A 15,958-nucleotide genomic window follows, 5' to 3' on the forward strand; every position below is an offset into this window, starting at 1 on the left:
AAGTTACTGATCATTGTTTACCAACAGTTTTGCATCTTGGGTTTTGAAGTGCCCATCGAGCTTCCTATTTTCTTTGAAAAATCATAAAGAATCAAGGTGATTCAAGAGGATCTTTTTGATGAAGCATAATGCATATGTTTTTACAATGGTACTATATAGAGTTTACATAAATTTTAGGTGTTATTAAATATATTATTCAATACATTGAAATGTTATTTAAATTATAACTATGCTTATATATATGGTAAGCATAATTAAAAATGAAACAAATACCACATATGGTATTTTAACTAAAATAGTTCATTTATGAACAACTAAAAGTTTATTTAAGTATAAAACCTTGATTTGATGGGAGGAGAATGACCTGGGGTGGTGAACACATCATATAATATACAGATGATGTATTATAGAATTGTATATCTGAAACCTATATAATTTTATTAACCAATGCCATCTTAATAAATTCAATTAATTTAAAGAAAACACCTTTGATTTCATCACATTTTAATGAGCTTAAAAGATTAACACTTGATCTTTTGAAGAAAGAATATAAGGAACCACATTTATTTGAGAATTTAAAAAGAAAAACAACTTTCAATTAAAATTTTGTAGTAAAACCAGTGTTGGCCCAATTGCCTATTTCTTTTAATTCCATAATACTACTTAGTTACTTGTAGCTTAGAATGTGTCCACAGCAAGGCTGAAATAAACATTAAATCAATGTGAATACCCCTATTTCTTTAAGGTTTTATTATATTTCTTTTAATAAGTTGGGACTTTTTACTTTTTAATATTATTTCTTTCAATGCTATTCTTTTGCTTTTCCATAAACATGGAAGTTGCGCATTTTATGATTATCAGAATACTTTTCCGTATAAAAATGATATCCATCAGCATCATGTTTTCACCAAGGGAAAAATAGACCTCTTACATCTTCATCTAAGCAACAGCCCTTCTTATTGTGAAGATAACTCGAAAGGTAACTTTTTTCCTTGTTGATTACTATTATTAACAATAAATGTTGGTAATTAAATAGAACCAACTGGTAGTACAGTATACACAAGCTTTGACTATTTTGCTGTTTATTTTAACCCCAGAAATTTTAGTTCTCAGAAGAAAATTGGTTGAAAGTATATCCACATGGGGGCTTAGGACTTTTACAGAGCTCCAGATCTAGTCCAGAGGGTATTTTTTGACTTAACTGTAGCATAGTGTTCCAGTTACCTGAGTGAAAATGCTGAATATAAATGTTCATTAAGTGTTACTTTAAAGATACTTAATTTATTTAAATAGGCTTTATTTTTTATTTTTAAAAATATATATATTTCTTTATTGATTTCAGAGAGGAAGGGAGAGGAGAGAGAGAGAGAGAGAGAGAGAGAGAGAGAGAGAGAGAAAGAGAGAGAGAGAAACATCAATGATCAGAGAGAATCATTAATCAGCTGCCTTTTTCATGCCCCCTACTGGGGATTGAGCCTGCAACCCAGGCATGTGCCCTTGGCTGGAATCGAACCTGGGACCCCTCAGTCCACAGGCCAACGCTCTATCCACTGAGCCAAACCGGCCGGAGCTAGGCTTTATTTTTTAGAGCAGTTTTAGGTTTGCAGCAAAACTGAACAGGAAGTACAGAGTTTCCATGTACCCTCTGTCACCACAAACTCATAACTTCTCCCACTATTAACATCTCAAACCAGAATAGTACATTGTCAGTCAACAACCATAGATGGACACATTGTTACCACCCCAAATTCATTGTTTATGTTAGGGTTCACTCTTGGTTGTACATTCTATGGGTTTGGACAAATGTATAATGACATGTGTCCAGTATTATATTTCATTCAAAATAGTTTTCCTGCTCTGAAAATCCTCTGTGCTCTGATTTCTTATATCTCCCTTCTTCCTAACCCTTGGGTACCACTAATCTTTTTACTGTCTCCATAGTTTTGCCTTTTCTAGAATGTCATAGAGCTGGAATCATATCATATGCAGTCTTTTCAAATTGGCTTCTTTCACTTAGTATTATGCATTTAAAGGTGCCTCTATGTTTTTACATGCCTTGATAGCTCATTTCTTTTTAGTGCTGAAGTTCCATTGTCTGAATGTACCACAATTTATTTATACATTCACTTATTGAAAAATAGCTTGATCACTTCCATGTTTTGGCAATTATGAGTAAAGTTGTTATATATATCTATGTGTGGGTTTTTGTTTGGACCTACATTTTCAGCTCATTTGGGTAATACTCAAGGGGTTTGATTGTTGAATCACATGTTAAGTGTATATTTTGTTTTGTAAGAAATCACCAAACTGTCTTCCAAAGTGGCTGTACCATTTTGCATTCCCACCTGCAATGAATGCCAGTTCCTGTTCTCCACATCCTCATCAGCATTTGGTGTTGCCAGTGTTTCAAATTTTTGCCATTCTAATAATTGTGTAGTGGTATTTCATTATTGTTTGTATTTTCAATTTTCTAATGGCTTATGATGTTGAACATCTTTTCATCAATACTTATTTTCCATCAATATATCTTCTTTGATGAAGTGTCTGCTAAGGTGTTAACCCATTTTTTTAGTTGGGTTTCATATTTTCTTAAGATTTCTTTTGTTATTTTGGATAACAGTACTTTAATAGATACATATTTTCTCCAAGTCTTCTTACTCTCCTGGTAGTGTCTTTCACACAACAGACATTTTTAATTTTAATAAAGTCCAGCTTATCAATGATTTCTTTCAGGGAATCTGCTTGGTATTGTGTTTGAAGAAGTCATCGTGATACCCAATATAACCTACATTTTCTCCAGTGGTCTAGGAGTTTTATAATTTTGCATTTTACATTTAGGTCTATCACTTATTCTGAGTAAACTTTTGTGAAGGGTGTAAGATCTATGTTCAGATTGACTTTGGGGGCATGCAGAGGTCTAGTTGTTCCAGCCCTGTTTGTTGAAAAGACAGTCTTTTCTCCATTGTATTGTCTTTGCTCTTTTGTCAAATATCATCTGACTATATTTATGTGGGTCTATTTATGGATTCTCTATTCTGCTCCATTGATCAATTTTTTTTATACTTTTGCTAATACCACGTTGTCTTTATTGCATAGTTGTACCATAATTATTGAAGTTGGATAGTGTCAGTTTTCTGACTTTTTCTACTCCATCAATATTGTGTTGCTTATTCTGGGTCTTTTGCCTCTTAATATAAATTTTAGAATCAATTTATCTATAGCCACAAAATAATTTGCTGATATTTTGATTGAGATTTCATGGTGTCTATGGATCAAGTTGGGAAAACCTGACATCTTGATGATATTGAAGCTTCCTATCCATGAACACGGACTATATATTTATTTAGTCTTTGAGTTATTTAATCAGGTATTTCTAGTGTTACTCATATAGATCTGTACATAGTTTGTTAGATTTATACCTAAGTATTTCATTTTTGTTTTCTAATGTAAATGCTATTATGTTAATTTCAAATTTTACTTGTTTATATTGGTATATAGAAAAGTGATTGACTTGTATGTTTAGTTTGCATCCTGCAATCTTTCAATAACTAGTTATAGGAGGGGTTTTTTAAAATTCTTTTGGAATTTGTACGTAGACAATCATATTATCTGTGAACAATATCAAATTCATTTCTTCTGAATCTGCATTTCTTTTATTCCCTTTCCTTGTTTTACTGGGTAGCTAGGTTTTGCAGCTCAATGTTGAAAAAGGAGTGGTAAGAGGGTAAAACCTAGCCTTATTTCTCATCTTATGAGTAAAGCTTTTAGTTTCTCATCATTAAGTATGATGTGAACTATAGTTTTGTGTGTGTGTGTATGTGTGTGTGTGTGCATTTGTGGTTTTTTTCTGTAGTCTTTATCAGATTGAGAATTTCCCTTTATTCCAAGTTTGCTGAGTGTTTTTATCATAAGTGGGTGTTGGATTTTGTCATGTTTTCTGCATCTATTGACATGATCCTTTGATTTTTCTTCTTTAACCTATTGATGTGATTAATTAAATTGATTTATGAATATTGAACCAAGATATCTAATTTTTATGACTTAACAGGGCTTCCAATGAATAGAGTAAATTAAACCATACCTGTACATTCTGTATCACATTTTAAACATTAATAAATGGATGTTTTGTCTCATTTTCAACAACAGAAGATCCTAATAATGAAATTTTGCCACCTTAAGTGAATATCATAGAGATTAATTGCAGACATTTCCATATAACAAATTGCATGTGTTTCTACTGGAAAAAATCAGATAACTTCTATTTAAGTGTAGAAGGAAAATAGAGCATTATTGTGGAAGTTTCATTAAATTGAATAGCCTTTATAAAGTTTTTCTTAGTAAAGCATTTCTATGACATACACATTATTGGATTTCTGATAGTATTTGTGCAATTTGAGGTGATAATTGTTGGATGTGAAAGTTCTAAGTAAATACTACATGTAATAGCTGAGCTATAGCAACATTTGATTGCAACAATTCCTTTGGGCAGCAAGACAGAATTTACATCACTGGAGATTATTTTAGTCATAGCCTCTACTGTTTTACACGGTATATTTATAGAGATAAGCTATTTACATTAGAAAGCTAATAAGGGATAATCAGATGAAGCTGTATTCATTCTGGAAAATATATGTAAAATGAAAGCAATGTGGTGCAAAAATTGTTAAATGATTTTAATTCCTTAGAAAATCTAAGACCAATGTTCACAACCCGAGTTGCACATTATAATCACCTGGAGAACTTGTGGAGGAAAATAAACCAACAAAGACAGTGCAGTGCTCGGGTCCCACTCCCAGTGTTTGATTCAGTTGGTTTGGGGTCAGGCCCCCACACTAACAATTTTAAAGAGCACCTTCAGACGAATCCATTGTGCGACCAGGTTGAAACCAATGATCTAAACCAAGTGATATGGTAAAAGCAGACATGATGAGGTGGTGACTCATAAAATCTTGCTCATTTTGTAGCTTTCCAGAAGCAGGTGTCCCAGATTAAACATTTTCTATGCCTCTAACTGCTGCTCATTCATCTGGCAGATTTCTTTTTGCCTTCTCCTCATCACTAGCATGCTGTGGAAAAGAGGTGAAATGTGGAAATAAGATTCCCTCCGCATTATTTCTCATAAATTGCTGTTGTAAAAGTCGAGTGGGAGAGGAGGTAGGCAAGTGGGAATTGAACCAAAGGCTGAATAAAAATTTGCATCAATTTCAAGATTTCATTACAAAATAAAATCTTGCCTCACTCCATTAGTCTCTAGCTCATTAAGGTTTGAATGTCTAAGTAAATCATGATTATCATTTAGGAACAAAAACAGCATAATAGTATCTTAACACTGAGAACTCAGTAAAGAAACATTGATAAAATAGGGTTTATTGATACAGGTTTACATCACAGAACATTTGGTTTATGAACAGATTAATCAATGTATTTGTTTAAATTTATTTATTTAACTTTTATAAATGTGTGTTTTCAACAGCAGGAACTTCAAATAAAAAATTTGGCAACAATGTGGATCCTGATGTATATTCTTCTGCTGTTGAAAAATTAGGGGAAAGCAGCTTTTCTGAAAGACATTTCAAAGAGAAAAGTATAATTGATATGGAATGTAATCAAACTCTGAATAATTCCTGCATATCATTTGCGAACAAGGATTCTTTTCCAACGGTAGATTTAGAAACACCTTCCATTAAGGAGAAATTGTCTCAAGACATCAAAGAATCCTTGGAATTTAGCAACTTTCTGGAGAGGCCAAACTTGGAAGATTCAAAAACTACAGAGTCACCACTGGTAAATTTCTATTATGTTTGTTATATTAAAATTTTTATAAGAAACATCATAAGAAAATTTTATACTCACACAATACATTCTTAAATGTTTCCTCCAATTGAAGTTAAAATGTACTACCGTATATTATCACAAGGTAGTTGAAGATTGAGTTATATGGGAAAGAATGTTAATGACTTACAGGACATCTCTAATATGGTAAATGCCATAATAATAAATGGCTTCTATAACAAATAAAACTTTAAGGCCTATCTCATGCACCGTATTTATAGTGCTGTTACCTTTCTAAATGAAATTTTTTGTTATGAATATTTTAGTATAATAAATCCTTTCTAGATTTTTACTGTATAGTCACTGGCTAAAATGAAATAAAGGCATATATGTAGATAAAGTCAGTTTTTGTGGCTTAATGTAAGTATAGGAGTTAAAGGTATCTGTCAGGAACATGGTTAATAAAGAAATAGGGGTGAAGTTTGTGTTTCTTCTTAGGAAAAATGGTAAAGTAGCTATTGGCAATAATTATTGCATTACTACCAAATTTTAAAACTATATTTAAATCTCTGTTCTACATACTAAAAATGTTAGGTAATAGTGATTATTAATGATAAACTCTTGGAAAATTGAGCAAGACAAATGTTAAATTCTTTGGAAATGGGCAAGTCCAGCATTTTAACAACCCTTTAAACTGCAGGGGTCCTCAAACTTTTTAAACAGGGGGCCAGTTCACTGTCCCTCAGACCGTTGGAGGGCCGGACTATAGTTTAAAAAAAAAACAACTATGAACAAATTCCTATGCATACTGCACATATCTTATTTTGAAGTAAAAAAAACAAAACGGGAACAAATACAATATTTGTATTTGCATGTGGCCCGTGGGCTGTAGTTTGAGGACCCCTGCTTTAAAGTAATTGGCTGGTGCCTAAACTGAAGGTGGTACCAAAAATTCGGACTGAATATTGAGCTGCTGCTATTTCTGTTTGGAGATTGGATTTCTGTGCCCACTTTGTTCCTTTTTAATGTGGCAAATTGGAACTGAGACCTCTGCAAAGCCTTAGATCCCTAAAAGTCTGCTCAGTCTCTGAAGGGCTTTGCCAGGAGACTCTCCCTTCTTCCAATGAAGAAAACAATTGATCATAGATTGAATTTGTGCAAACAGAACAAACAAGAACTCTAACTGGCCAGTTTCCACAGGGCATCATGAAGAGGGCTGGTGGCACCTGCACATGCAGTGTGCTGTGTTAGAGGAGAGGAGTCCTGAGCAAAGACACCCAGTTCTCTTACACTGGGCATAGGCCCGGCTGACCTTTGCCCTAGCAGGAGACATGGTCTTCTGTTAAAATAAATAAAATAGAACTATTTTTATTAACATGGATACATCTCAAGAATATGATGTAAAAGTTGAAATGTAAAAAGGTACATAGAGTTTGATAGCACTTTTGGAAACATTTACAATATGTAACTTTTTATGGATACACTCAAATCTAATAATATTAAAATATAATTAGAAAAGAATGTCAACTTCAATGAAATAATACAATTAATTTATAAAGATTAATATATATTGTGGTATAGAAATTTCTTAGAGGTGGAATCAAGTGAATAAAATAAACTGATGGACAAAATAGAAACAGAGGCATGAATACATGGAACAGACTGACAGCTGTCAGAGGGAGGGAGAATAAAGGGACTGGATGAAAGAAGGTGAAGGGGATTATCCAAAGAACATACAGACATAACCCATAGACACAGACATTGTTCTGCTGACCAAAATTCAAGCGTGAGCAATTGTGACAATTTTTAGTAGTGGCATTACTGGACTTTGAAATTGACTCTATGGCAGTTCATTTTGCACTTCAGTTTTCAGAAATTGAGTTCTTCATAAAGCTGGGACCACCTATGAGATTAAGTACTAAGTTGTAGAGCAGCAGCAGTGAGATAAAGTCAGGTGCCGGGAAGAACGTGGTCTAGTCAGGGGCTCTTGGTCTGGTTCTGAAACAACCAAGTTAACTTTGTGAGTTTGGGAAGAACAAACTCACTTTCATTGTTCTGCCGACCAAGGCTTTTAAAAACTTTCCAGATTTGTAATTGTCTAATCCAAACATGAACTCCACTACGGCTGAAGGGGTTCTGTAAACTGGTTTCAGTGTCTGGGGGAACCAGTGAAGATATGAGTAGAGTGGACTTGGACTTATCTTTGAATGAGATGATTTATTGGTAACTACTTGGTTTTGTACATTTTAGCATTTATATGATTTATAAATTTGAAACAAGTTATAATAATTTCTTTTGTGTTGGTTACCAGCTTGAACAGACCACATTAGGGCATTCATTAGATCCATTAGGGAACTTTTAAAATACTGATAGCTACTCTGATATATTGTAAGCCCATCTGGAGCTCTCACTTCAAATCTCTAATCTGTTTCCTACTAGACTCATGTACTTTTTAAAAAATATATATATTTTATTGATTTTTTTTTACAGAGAGGAAGAGAGAGGGATAGATAGTTAGAAACATCGATGAGAGAGCAACATCGATCAGCTGCCTCCTGCACAACCCCGGCTGGAGATATGCCCGCAACCAAGGTACATGCCCTTGACCAGAATCAAACCTGGGACCCTTCAGTCTGCAGGCCGACACTCTATCCACGGAGCCAAACTGGTTAGGGCTCATGTACTGTTTAATCTCTTTTGTACTCTTCCTTAGGATGAAAGCATATAAAAAATGAGTTCATAGAGTGATAGAGTAAGTCTAGGCATCAAATGAGATAGACTTATATTCAAAACCTAGGTGTGCTACTTTCAAGCTATATAAACTCAAATTACATAGCTTGTTCCTGCCTCAGTTTCCTAATTGCTTCATGATGAATATTTTGTTAACTTGGACTTTGTCTATGACCATAGTCTGATCAGATTTATTCCCTTTGACATTTCATCTTTGAGATAATATTATGTATAGAAAAAGACACTAGTTCAAAAAGCACAGCATATGAGAGAGATCCTGTTTTCCATATAATGTGTGTGCAATGACATTGAGGGGAAAAAATAAAGGAAAGAAAGGAGAAAGGAAAATTTTGTTTCATGAACTTCTGTACTCCTTGGTTGGATGGCAACTTTCAGATAATTACTGTAATTGTGGTTTATACATTTCTCAAAACTTATTATATATAAATGCTATTATTTATGTCTCCTTTACTAGAAATTAAACTTGAGGTGGGCAGAATCCATCCCAAGAACATAGTAGGTACTCAATGAATGAATATGCTGCTTTGTGTTGATGAGATAAATAAACTTAATTTTGTTGAATATTTTTTTCCTAGTTGCTACAAGAAATAGCCCTCAGAAATAAGCCTATTACTGAAAAATATCAAGGACTTGAAAGATTCTTTGTTCCTGATAAAAACAAAAGACTCAACTTGCTGCCTTCTCATAGTTTAGAACGCAGATCTTCCGGTACTAAGGTAACAATTGCAGGTAAATTCAGACATGAGATCAGTTGGCCTGTTGACCAACCTAACAATTTTCTGACACATTTTTTAAAGCAGTCCATCCTCATCTTAGGAAATATTGGACAATTCTGTTCAGCGAATACAATCATTATATTCTTCTCTAGCTGAAATTATTAGTCCCGTGTGAGTTGCCACATATTTATATTGAAGACAGCTATCAGAATGAGAGATAACACGACTATTATGAGACTGGGGAGAGATTATTTTTAGAATTTAGAAATGTGTCCCTTAATAAACTATGAAATATAAATCTTTTGAATCAATTTATTAACTAGCGAGCATTATATGATGATTCTTAAATGTCAGCTTAAAGAAAAATCCCAAAATCTCAGGATCTGTGAGATTTCTGAGACATATCTATAATTTTCTTTTAAAACTAGATTTTGGTTTCACGTGAGTTCTTAAGATTCCTCTGTATTCAAATGTGTTTTTTCACATACAAACAATTATGCTTTATGTAATATTGTTAAATACTTAAAATATTTGTTTCTCTTCAAACATGTATAATATCTTTGCAATTTAGAGTTTATTTTTTTCTCCTTATTAAGCTATGTGAACCTAATGGTTTTTATTGTGTAATTATGAGATTTTGTCTTTCATAATATATACTAAACTGTTATAAATGTTCCTTCTTTAGCTAAATATTAACCAGTAAGATAATATAGTTTTATTAACCAATGTCACCCCAATAAATTCAATCCTAATAACAAAGAAAAATAAATAAAGCGACAATGAATTTTTCTCCTTTACAATGTATATAATTGTACCATTTTTCTATTTAAGGAGACAGAGACTGGATCCCAGACCAGAGCATAAGTCCTAACAGTGCAGTTGCTTCGGGTGCTGCACCAAGTGACCAGAACCCATCACCAAGTAGAACACAGCAAAAGATGGGTGAGATGGACTGTACATACTGGACAGTGACATGTTGGTGATTCACACTATTAGTTTGTCTTTAGCAGTTTACCAGCCACCTGAAAATTAATTTTTGCAGTGTTATAATTTAAACTTAGTCATTTTAACTAACTGTCCTATACTTTTCTCCCCAAACCAAAAAAACCTAGAGTTGTCATTATTCCTGTCAAACACATACACACACAAACAAACTGAGTTGCAACCTTAGTTATTTGCTGTAGCAATGTATTGGAGCATAATGTTCTAAAAATATAGCTCAGGATATGGTGTATACTTTGAGCAATCCTTACCTACTCAGTTTCATTACGCTCTGAGGAAAACTGTATTCATACTGGGTTTTGTGTACTTCTCCACTTGCTTTATATGATGGTCAGATATAGCCATTTACGTAATGAAAGGCTTAGGCTAAGATTACTGCTGAGATACCTCGATTCTAAACCTAATGTTGAGGGTGTTAACCTGGGGCTCTTGATTTAGTTCACTTACTCTATTCTCTACCCTAAATAATTGCAAGATTTTCTTTTGACATGTTGAATGTGTGTTGCAATATTTTCGTAGTGAGTATATGCAGAGAATTTTGACATTATTCCAATCAATAGTATTATTAGTTCATTTTTGTTATCCAATAATACCTGCTAAAATAAGTTTGATTTATGCCGAATTTTATGTGAATTTGCAGTAGATAACTGATGAATTAAGGCAATTCAACACAGACGTGTTGACTATGTTAGCACTGGGCTGGACTAGGGGATAAAGGATGCATCAGTAAGGTTCCCTGAACAATTTAGGAGGGTCACTTGAAAAAGGGGCCTTTTGCCTTTGTCTGAAAGCCATCTTAAAACCAGAAATTTAATTACATATAATTTGTACAGATATGTAAGCCTTACATGTCTCCCTTACCCTAATCCTATGATGAAAGCTCCTTGGCTAGATTAGATATTTTCCATATGCATTTACGTTATGAAACCGTCAGACATGAACTATTTTGAGTGCAAAAATCATCCATTTATGACAAATGTTTTTTGGCTCTATTGTTAGGTACCCATACTCATATCAGAATCTAGATCATCTTCAAAAATTCTGGTTGCTTCCTTCTGAGTCAAAGGAAATGTTTTAAGTCACGGTATATTAATGAATACAAATTCACATGCAGCATGCTCTGAGAAACTTGTTACTAAGACAAATCTTCATACATAATTACCCAAATGCCTTTAAATATCCATTTGGAATTGTCAGTTGAAATCAATAATTTACTATTAAAACATCTGTGAGAGCACCGACTTCAGGCCAGGCACTACCAGGCACAGGTGATGTGAAGTAGCCCTCCTTCCGGTGGCCCAGAGCTGAGTCTAGCACAGAGGTTCTCAGATGTCAGTGGGAGCAGAATCATGGAGGAGACCTATTGTAATATGACTGTCCTCACCTCACTCCTAGTGATTCCGATTCATTTTGGTTTAAATAAGCTCCAGGAATTCGCATTTATTTTATCGACAACTCCAAGTTATACTAATATAGTTGTCCAAAATCATATATTGAGAAAACTGCTATATAGATATATAAGCATCAATTACATCATCTCTAAGTTTTATAAAAAGACTGTGAGAGACATACTTTTGGGGATTGAAGTGTAATTAATAATAGTTATAATAGAGGTAGGTACCTGTGCAGTCTTTTAGGCGTGGCGATGGTAAAATAATTGTTTTGCCACTGAAAAGTGTAGATATACAAAGTATTCGAGACTAAATGACATTTCAGCCAAAGCTTGAAGAATTCATAAGATTCACCAGTTAGGAGCATAGAGAAATGGCTTTATAGGGACAAAAATGGCTTTATCAATGGCCTTAGGTAAAACAAAATTTTCCTGGCTGTGCCATAACTTGTGGAAGTCTTACATTCTGAACTGATGCCAGTATATAAAGGAATTCCTATTTCTGTAAGATTTTTTAGATTTGTGAATGTAAAACACGATAGTTATGAGAGATATGTGTATTTACCAGCAAGTCCATTGATTCTACCCACCTCCTCCTAAAACCTACTCCTAGTCCTCCCCCAACCCATCTGTCCGTCTCTGTAAATGGCACCGCCTTCCAAACATTGCTAAGTCTGAGCCCAGAGAATCATCTTGACTCTCTTTCTCATCACATCCTATTTATCTGTAGATTCTGCTGTTTTCAGCTCAAATCTAACCACTTCTATCTGCTCAAGATGAACCCAAGCCAGTTGTTCATCACCTCTTACTTGTCTCCCCCAAATTCACTTTTGCCTCTTCATAAAGCTATGATTAATTTCCATCAAATTCTACTACTTATAGTCAGTGAATGAATTATTCATATTTGTTGTCATAAAATTATTTATAATTTATAGGGAGTGGATCGTATTTCCCATAAATTTAAGCCTTGGATTGTATCATGTCAATCTTTCTGCTTAAAAGCATCCCATATCCTCTTAGAGAAGATTGAGAAAAATCATATTCCTTACTGTGCCTCACACAGCAGCAGCTGTGTTGGCCCTGCCCGTCTTTTCTAACTGCAGCTTTTCCCCCATTGCAGCCCCACTGGCTTCCTTTCTTTTCTTAGACAAGCCACACTTTTACCTTATGTCTTAGCTTTAAACGGTGCTCTTCCCTCTGACCCAGGATGCTCTGAAGCCTTCATCTCCATCTTCATATCCTCATTCATATGATTGATTCTTTTCCATTATTCAGTCTCAGCCCAGGGGCTGCCTCCTTAGAGAGAGGCCTTCTCAGACCACCCCATCTATTTCATCCTGGTCACTTGAGTCCCTTAATCACATTTACCTTCCTCATAGAACCTATCACTAAATGAAATTATTTTCATTTACTTGTATATTTTCTGCTGATCCCACCCATAGTTGGAAAAAAAGCAAGAACCTAGCCTGTCCCGTTCATTGGTGCATCTTTAGTGATGGAACAGGCCCTGGGTCATTGTAAGCACGTAGGCAGTGCTTCTGACTGAGGGAAGCTGGAGCGTAGGACTGTGTGTTAGTCTGGAGGGCAACTCGAGGGTGGGGCAATGTCTGATTCACTTATGAATAACCTGGATCCTGACACAGTACCTAGCAGTTTTAGGATTTTGACACATGATTTTGTAATTGAATGGGATAGGGGTGTGAATTTTATAAGTTCTCAGAGTTGGAAGGGATTTAAGACATTATTCTGTCCAACTCCTTAATTTTACTGGCAAGATATGAATTTTCATGTCTCAGGTCAGAAGCTGATTTCTAATTCTGGGAGACGAGACAGGTTCTTGCTTCCCAGTTTAGCATTTTTCCACTAAACCATGCTGCTGAATAAAATATCCATATGTGTTTCAAGAACTGCTGGAAAACACATTTCTATGTTTTATGTACAAATTCTCAGTAATTTACACAGTTGAGCAAGAATATCAATAGACAATAATGTTTTGCAACCTTTGTTCAAGAATGAAATATTGGGTCTTATGACCAGAATAAAAATTGTTACTGAAACACTGTGCAAAAACCATGTTGCCCTGATGATGCTTCATCAATTTTAATTTGTAATTAGAATAGCAACCATGACTATTGTTGTTATTCAGTGAGTGATTCATATTTTCATATTCCTATGAAAATATTCAGTGAGTGATTCATATTTTCATATTCCTATGTGCCCATTAATATAACCCAAAGGCATCCTTCAATTTTATCTTTCCAATATTTGGCATGGTCTCATTAGTAATCATAGAGCATATATTCTTCAGCTAATACCAAGGGCGATTTCATGTGTTATATTTAGAGTCTAACTGTGATCAGTGTTAATCTATAATTTCCCAAGATTACATTGCCAGTGATGGCACAAATTACTCCTAAAGTAATTTCTTATATTTATAATCTACCAACTGGACGGTAAAAAAGTATGGAATGATCCCTGCAATAGTGGCATTTTTCATTAATGCCAGCCTTAACTGTGTCTCAAATCTTAACCCTACCAATAACATTAATAAGCTTATACAATAAACATGAAAGAGAATGACATACCCACCTACATGAATAAAATAAATGACTAAAGTCAAGGACCAAATTAGAGCATCTTCTGTGTCTGCATGTTGGTTACTCTAAATTGCATTTTGAATGTATTTTCATTAAGAAAGACGGTCTGTCTCCTTGCTGTGTGCTAAGCATAAGTCTGATTCATTTCTGGTATACTTTTATTTTTTTCTCAATTGGGTTCAATTACCCTCAAGTATTGTGGCAGCCAGATGTTGTTATAAGAGTTCGGAAAGTATTTGTACTCTCCTGAATTTTCTGAAGGACATCAACATTATGTCAAAATGTTTTCACCTCGTATCTATCTGTGTTGGCAGAAGTCCAGTTCTTGCTAATAAATCTTTTGTTTGTTTTATTTTCATAAGCATTCTAAACCCCTTTAAATTTTATTTGACTGAAACCTAGCACAATACAGATAGATGGGTGTGGTTTTCTCCATAGACCTATGCCGGAAGCCAATTCCAGCATGTCATAATGGCAAGAGTTTCATTGAAAGGCTGATGGAACTGGGGGACTCAACAAGGGCTGAGTCACATATGTTGTCACCTGTTGGGAATGGCTGATGGCATTTCCCCAAACCTGAAAAGTGATGATTGCTTGCTACCAGACAGCTCAGGGCATCTTAATCTACATGTTATTGCCTCCTACTGGCCAAACACCTGAACAGCCCTAGGCTAATTCCTCCCATCTGACAATGGCCACTGTATACAAAACCCTGACCCTTTGAAGTGTATATCTCTGCCTCGCCTCAGGACAATTTGTGTTAATAAAAAGCATGGGGTCCTGAGACAATTCCTTTTAGCTAAGCTCCTCTGACCCCCAAATGACTTTCAAAATTATATTTCGTTTCTGGACTCTTTAAGTTATACACGGCCCCCTTCTCCAGATTGCTGAACCCTTCTTGATGCTGGAACAAGAGCACCAATAGACCTAGAACTTTTGATTTATGTAGGTGAATTGTTGTTACATGCACTGACCTGTGCTTCTATTGTTGTTCCTATCACTGCTTCATTATGCAGGAATGAATGGCAAATTTGCTTTTATAAATGGCTATGGATAAAATATTGATTGGTTACATATTATAGGTAAAAGGGTAAATCATTTTTAAATTCTTGCCATTAAAATAATTCTTAGGGATATGTACATTTATTTTTCTTAAAACATAGGCAAATTTTTGTCAGATATTTTTTTTCCAGAATAGTCTCCAAACACAAATAGACACAAAAGGTCAAGATCTTATTTTAATTTATTCATAATTTTATTCCAACAAAAAGTGTTTTCAAAATTGATTTCTGAAGTGTTTATTAAAATTGATGCCCTTTGGGACTTACCTTAGTCAGTTTTAATTGCTTAAATAATTACCCACTGCATTAAGATTCTTCTTAGGGTACTAGCTACATTCAGAGTAGATCTGTAAATTTAAAAAAATAACTCAATAGTCATAAATATTTAATACATGCCAACTGTCTGTAGCCTCTCTTCTGAATTTTACATTTTCCTTTGAGTCAATAGATTGGGCATAATGCTATATGGCATATGTTCAGTCAAATCATAATTTTTATGATAATGACAATAGCACTTCACTAAAGATTTTAATATTTTACACAATGGCAATTTGTGTTAAGGGAATGCAAGCTTATCTTCTAATATAAATCATTTATACTTAATATAAATATATTTATCTAAATCAGAACAGTGATTCAGTACGGTTAAAACTTTACCAGTTCTATGCA

The 15,958-nt window shown here is 34.3% G+C and overlaps 1 protein-coding gene across 2 annotated transcripts in view; it reads left to right on the plus strand.

The window, feature by feature from the left end:
- The window catches only part of ZBBX (zinc finger B-box domain containing), a 91,314-nt gene that overhangs the window by 59,884 nt on the left and 15,472 nt on the right, over positions 1-15,958 (plus strand). The window contains exons 13-16 of one of the 2 annotated variants that reach the window (XM_023753918.1): positions 840-979; positions 5,474-5,784; positions 9,099-9,252; positions 10,071-10,181. In XM_023753918.1, the coding sequence (XP_023609686.1) occupies positions 840-979; positions 5,474-5,784; positions 9,099-9,252; positions 10,071-10,181 (716 nt within the window). The remainder of the gene's footprint in view (positions 1-839; positions 980-5,473; positions 5,785-9,098; positions 9,253-10,070; positions 10,182-15,958) is intronic. The other variant, XM_023753919.1, reaches the window with a different exon arrangement.

This window comes from Myotis lucifugus, unplaced genomic scaffold (genome assembly GCF_000147115.1).
Source record: "Myotis lucifugus unplaced genomic scaffold, Myoluc2.0 scaffold_53, whole genome shotgun sequence".
NCBI classification, from domain to species: Eukaryota; Metazoa; Chordata; class Mammalia; order Chiroptera; family Vespertilionidae; genus Myotis; species Myotis lucifugus.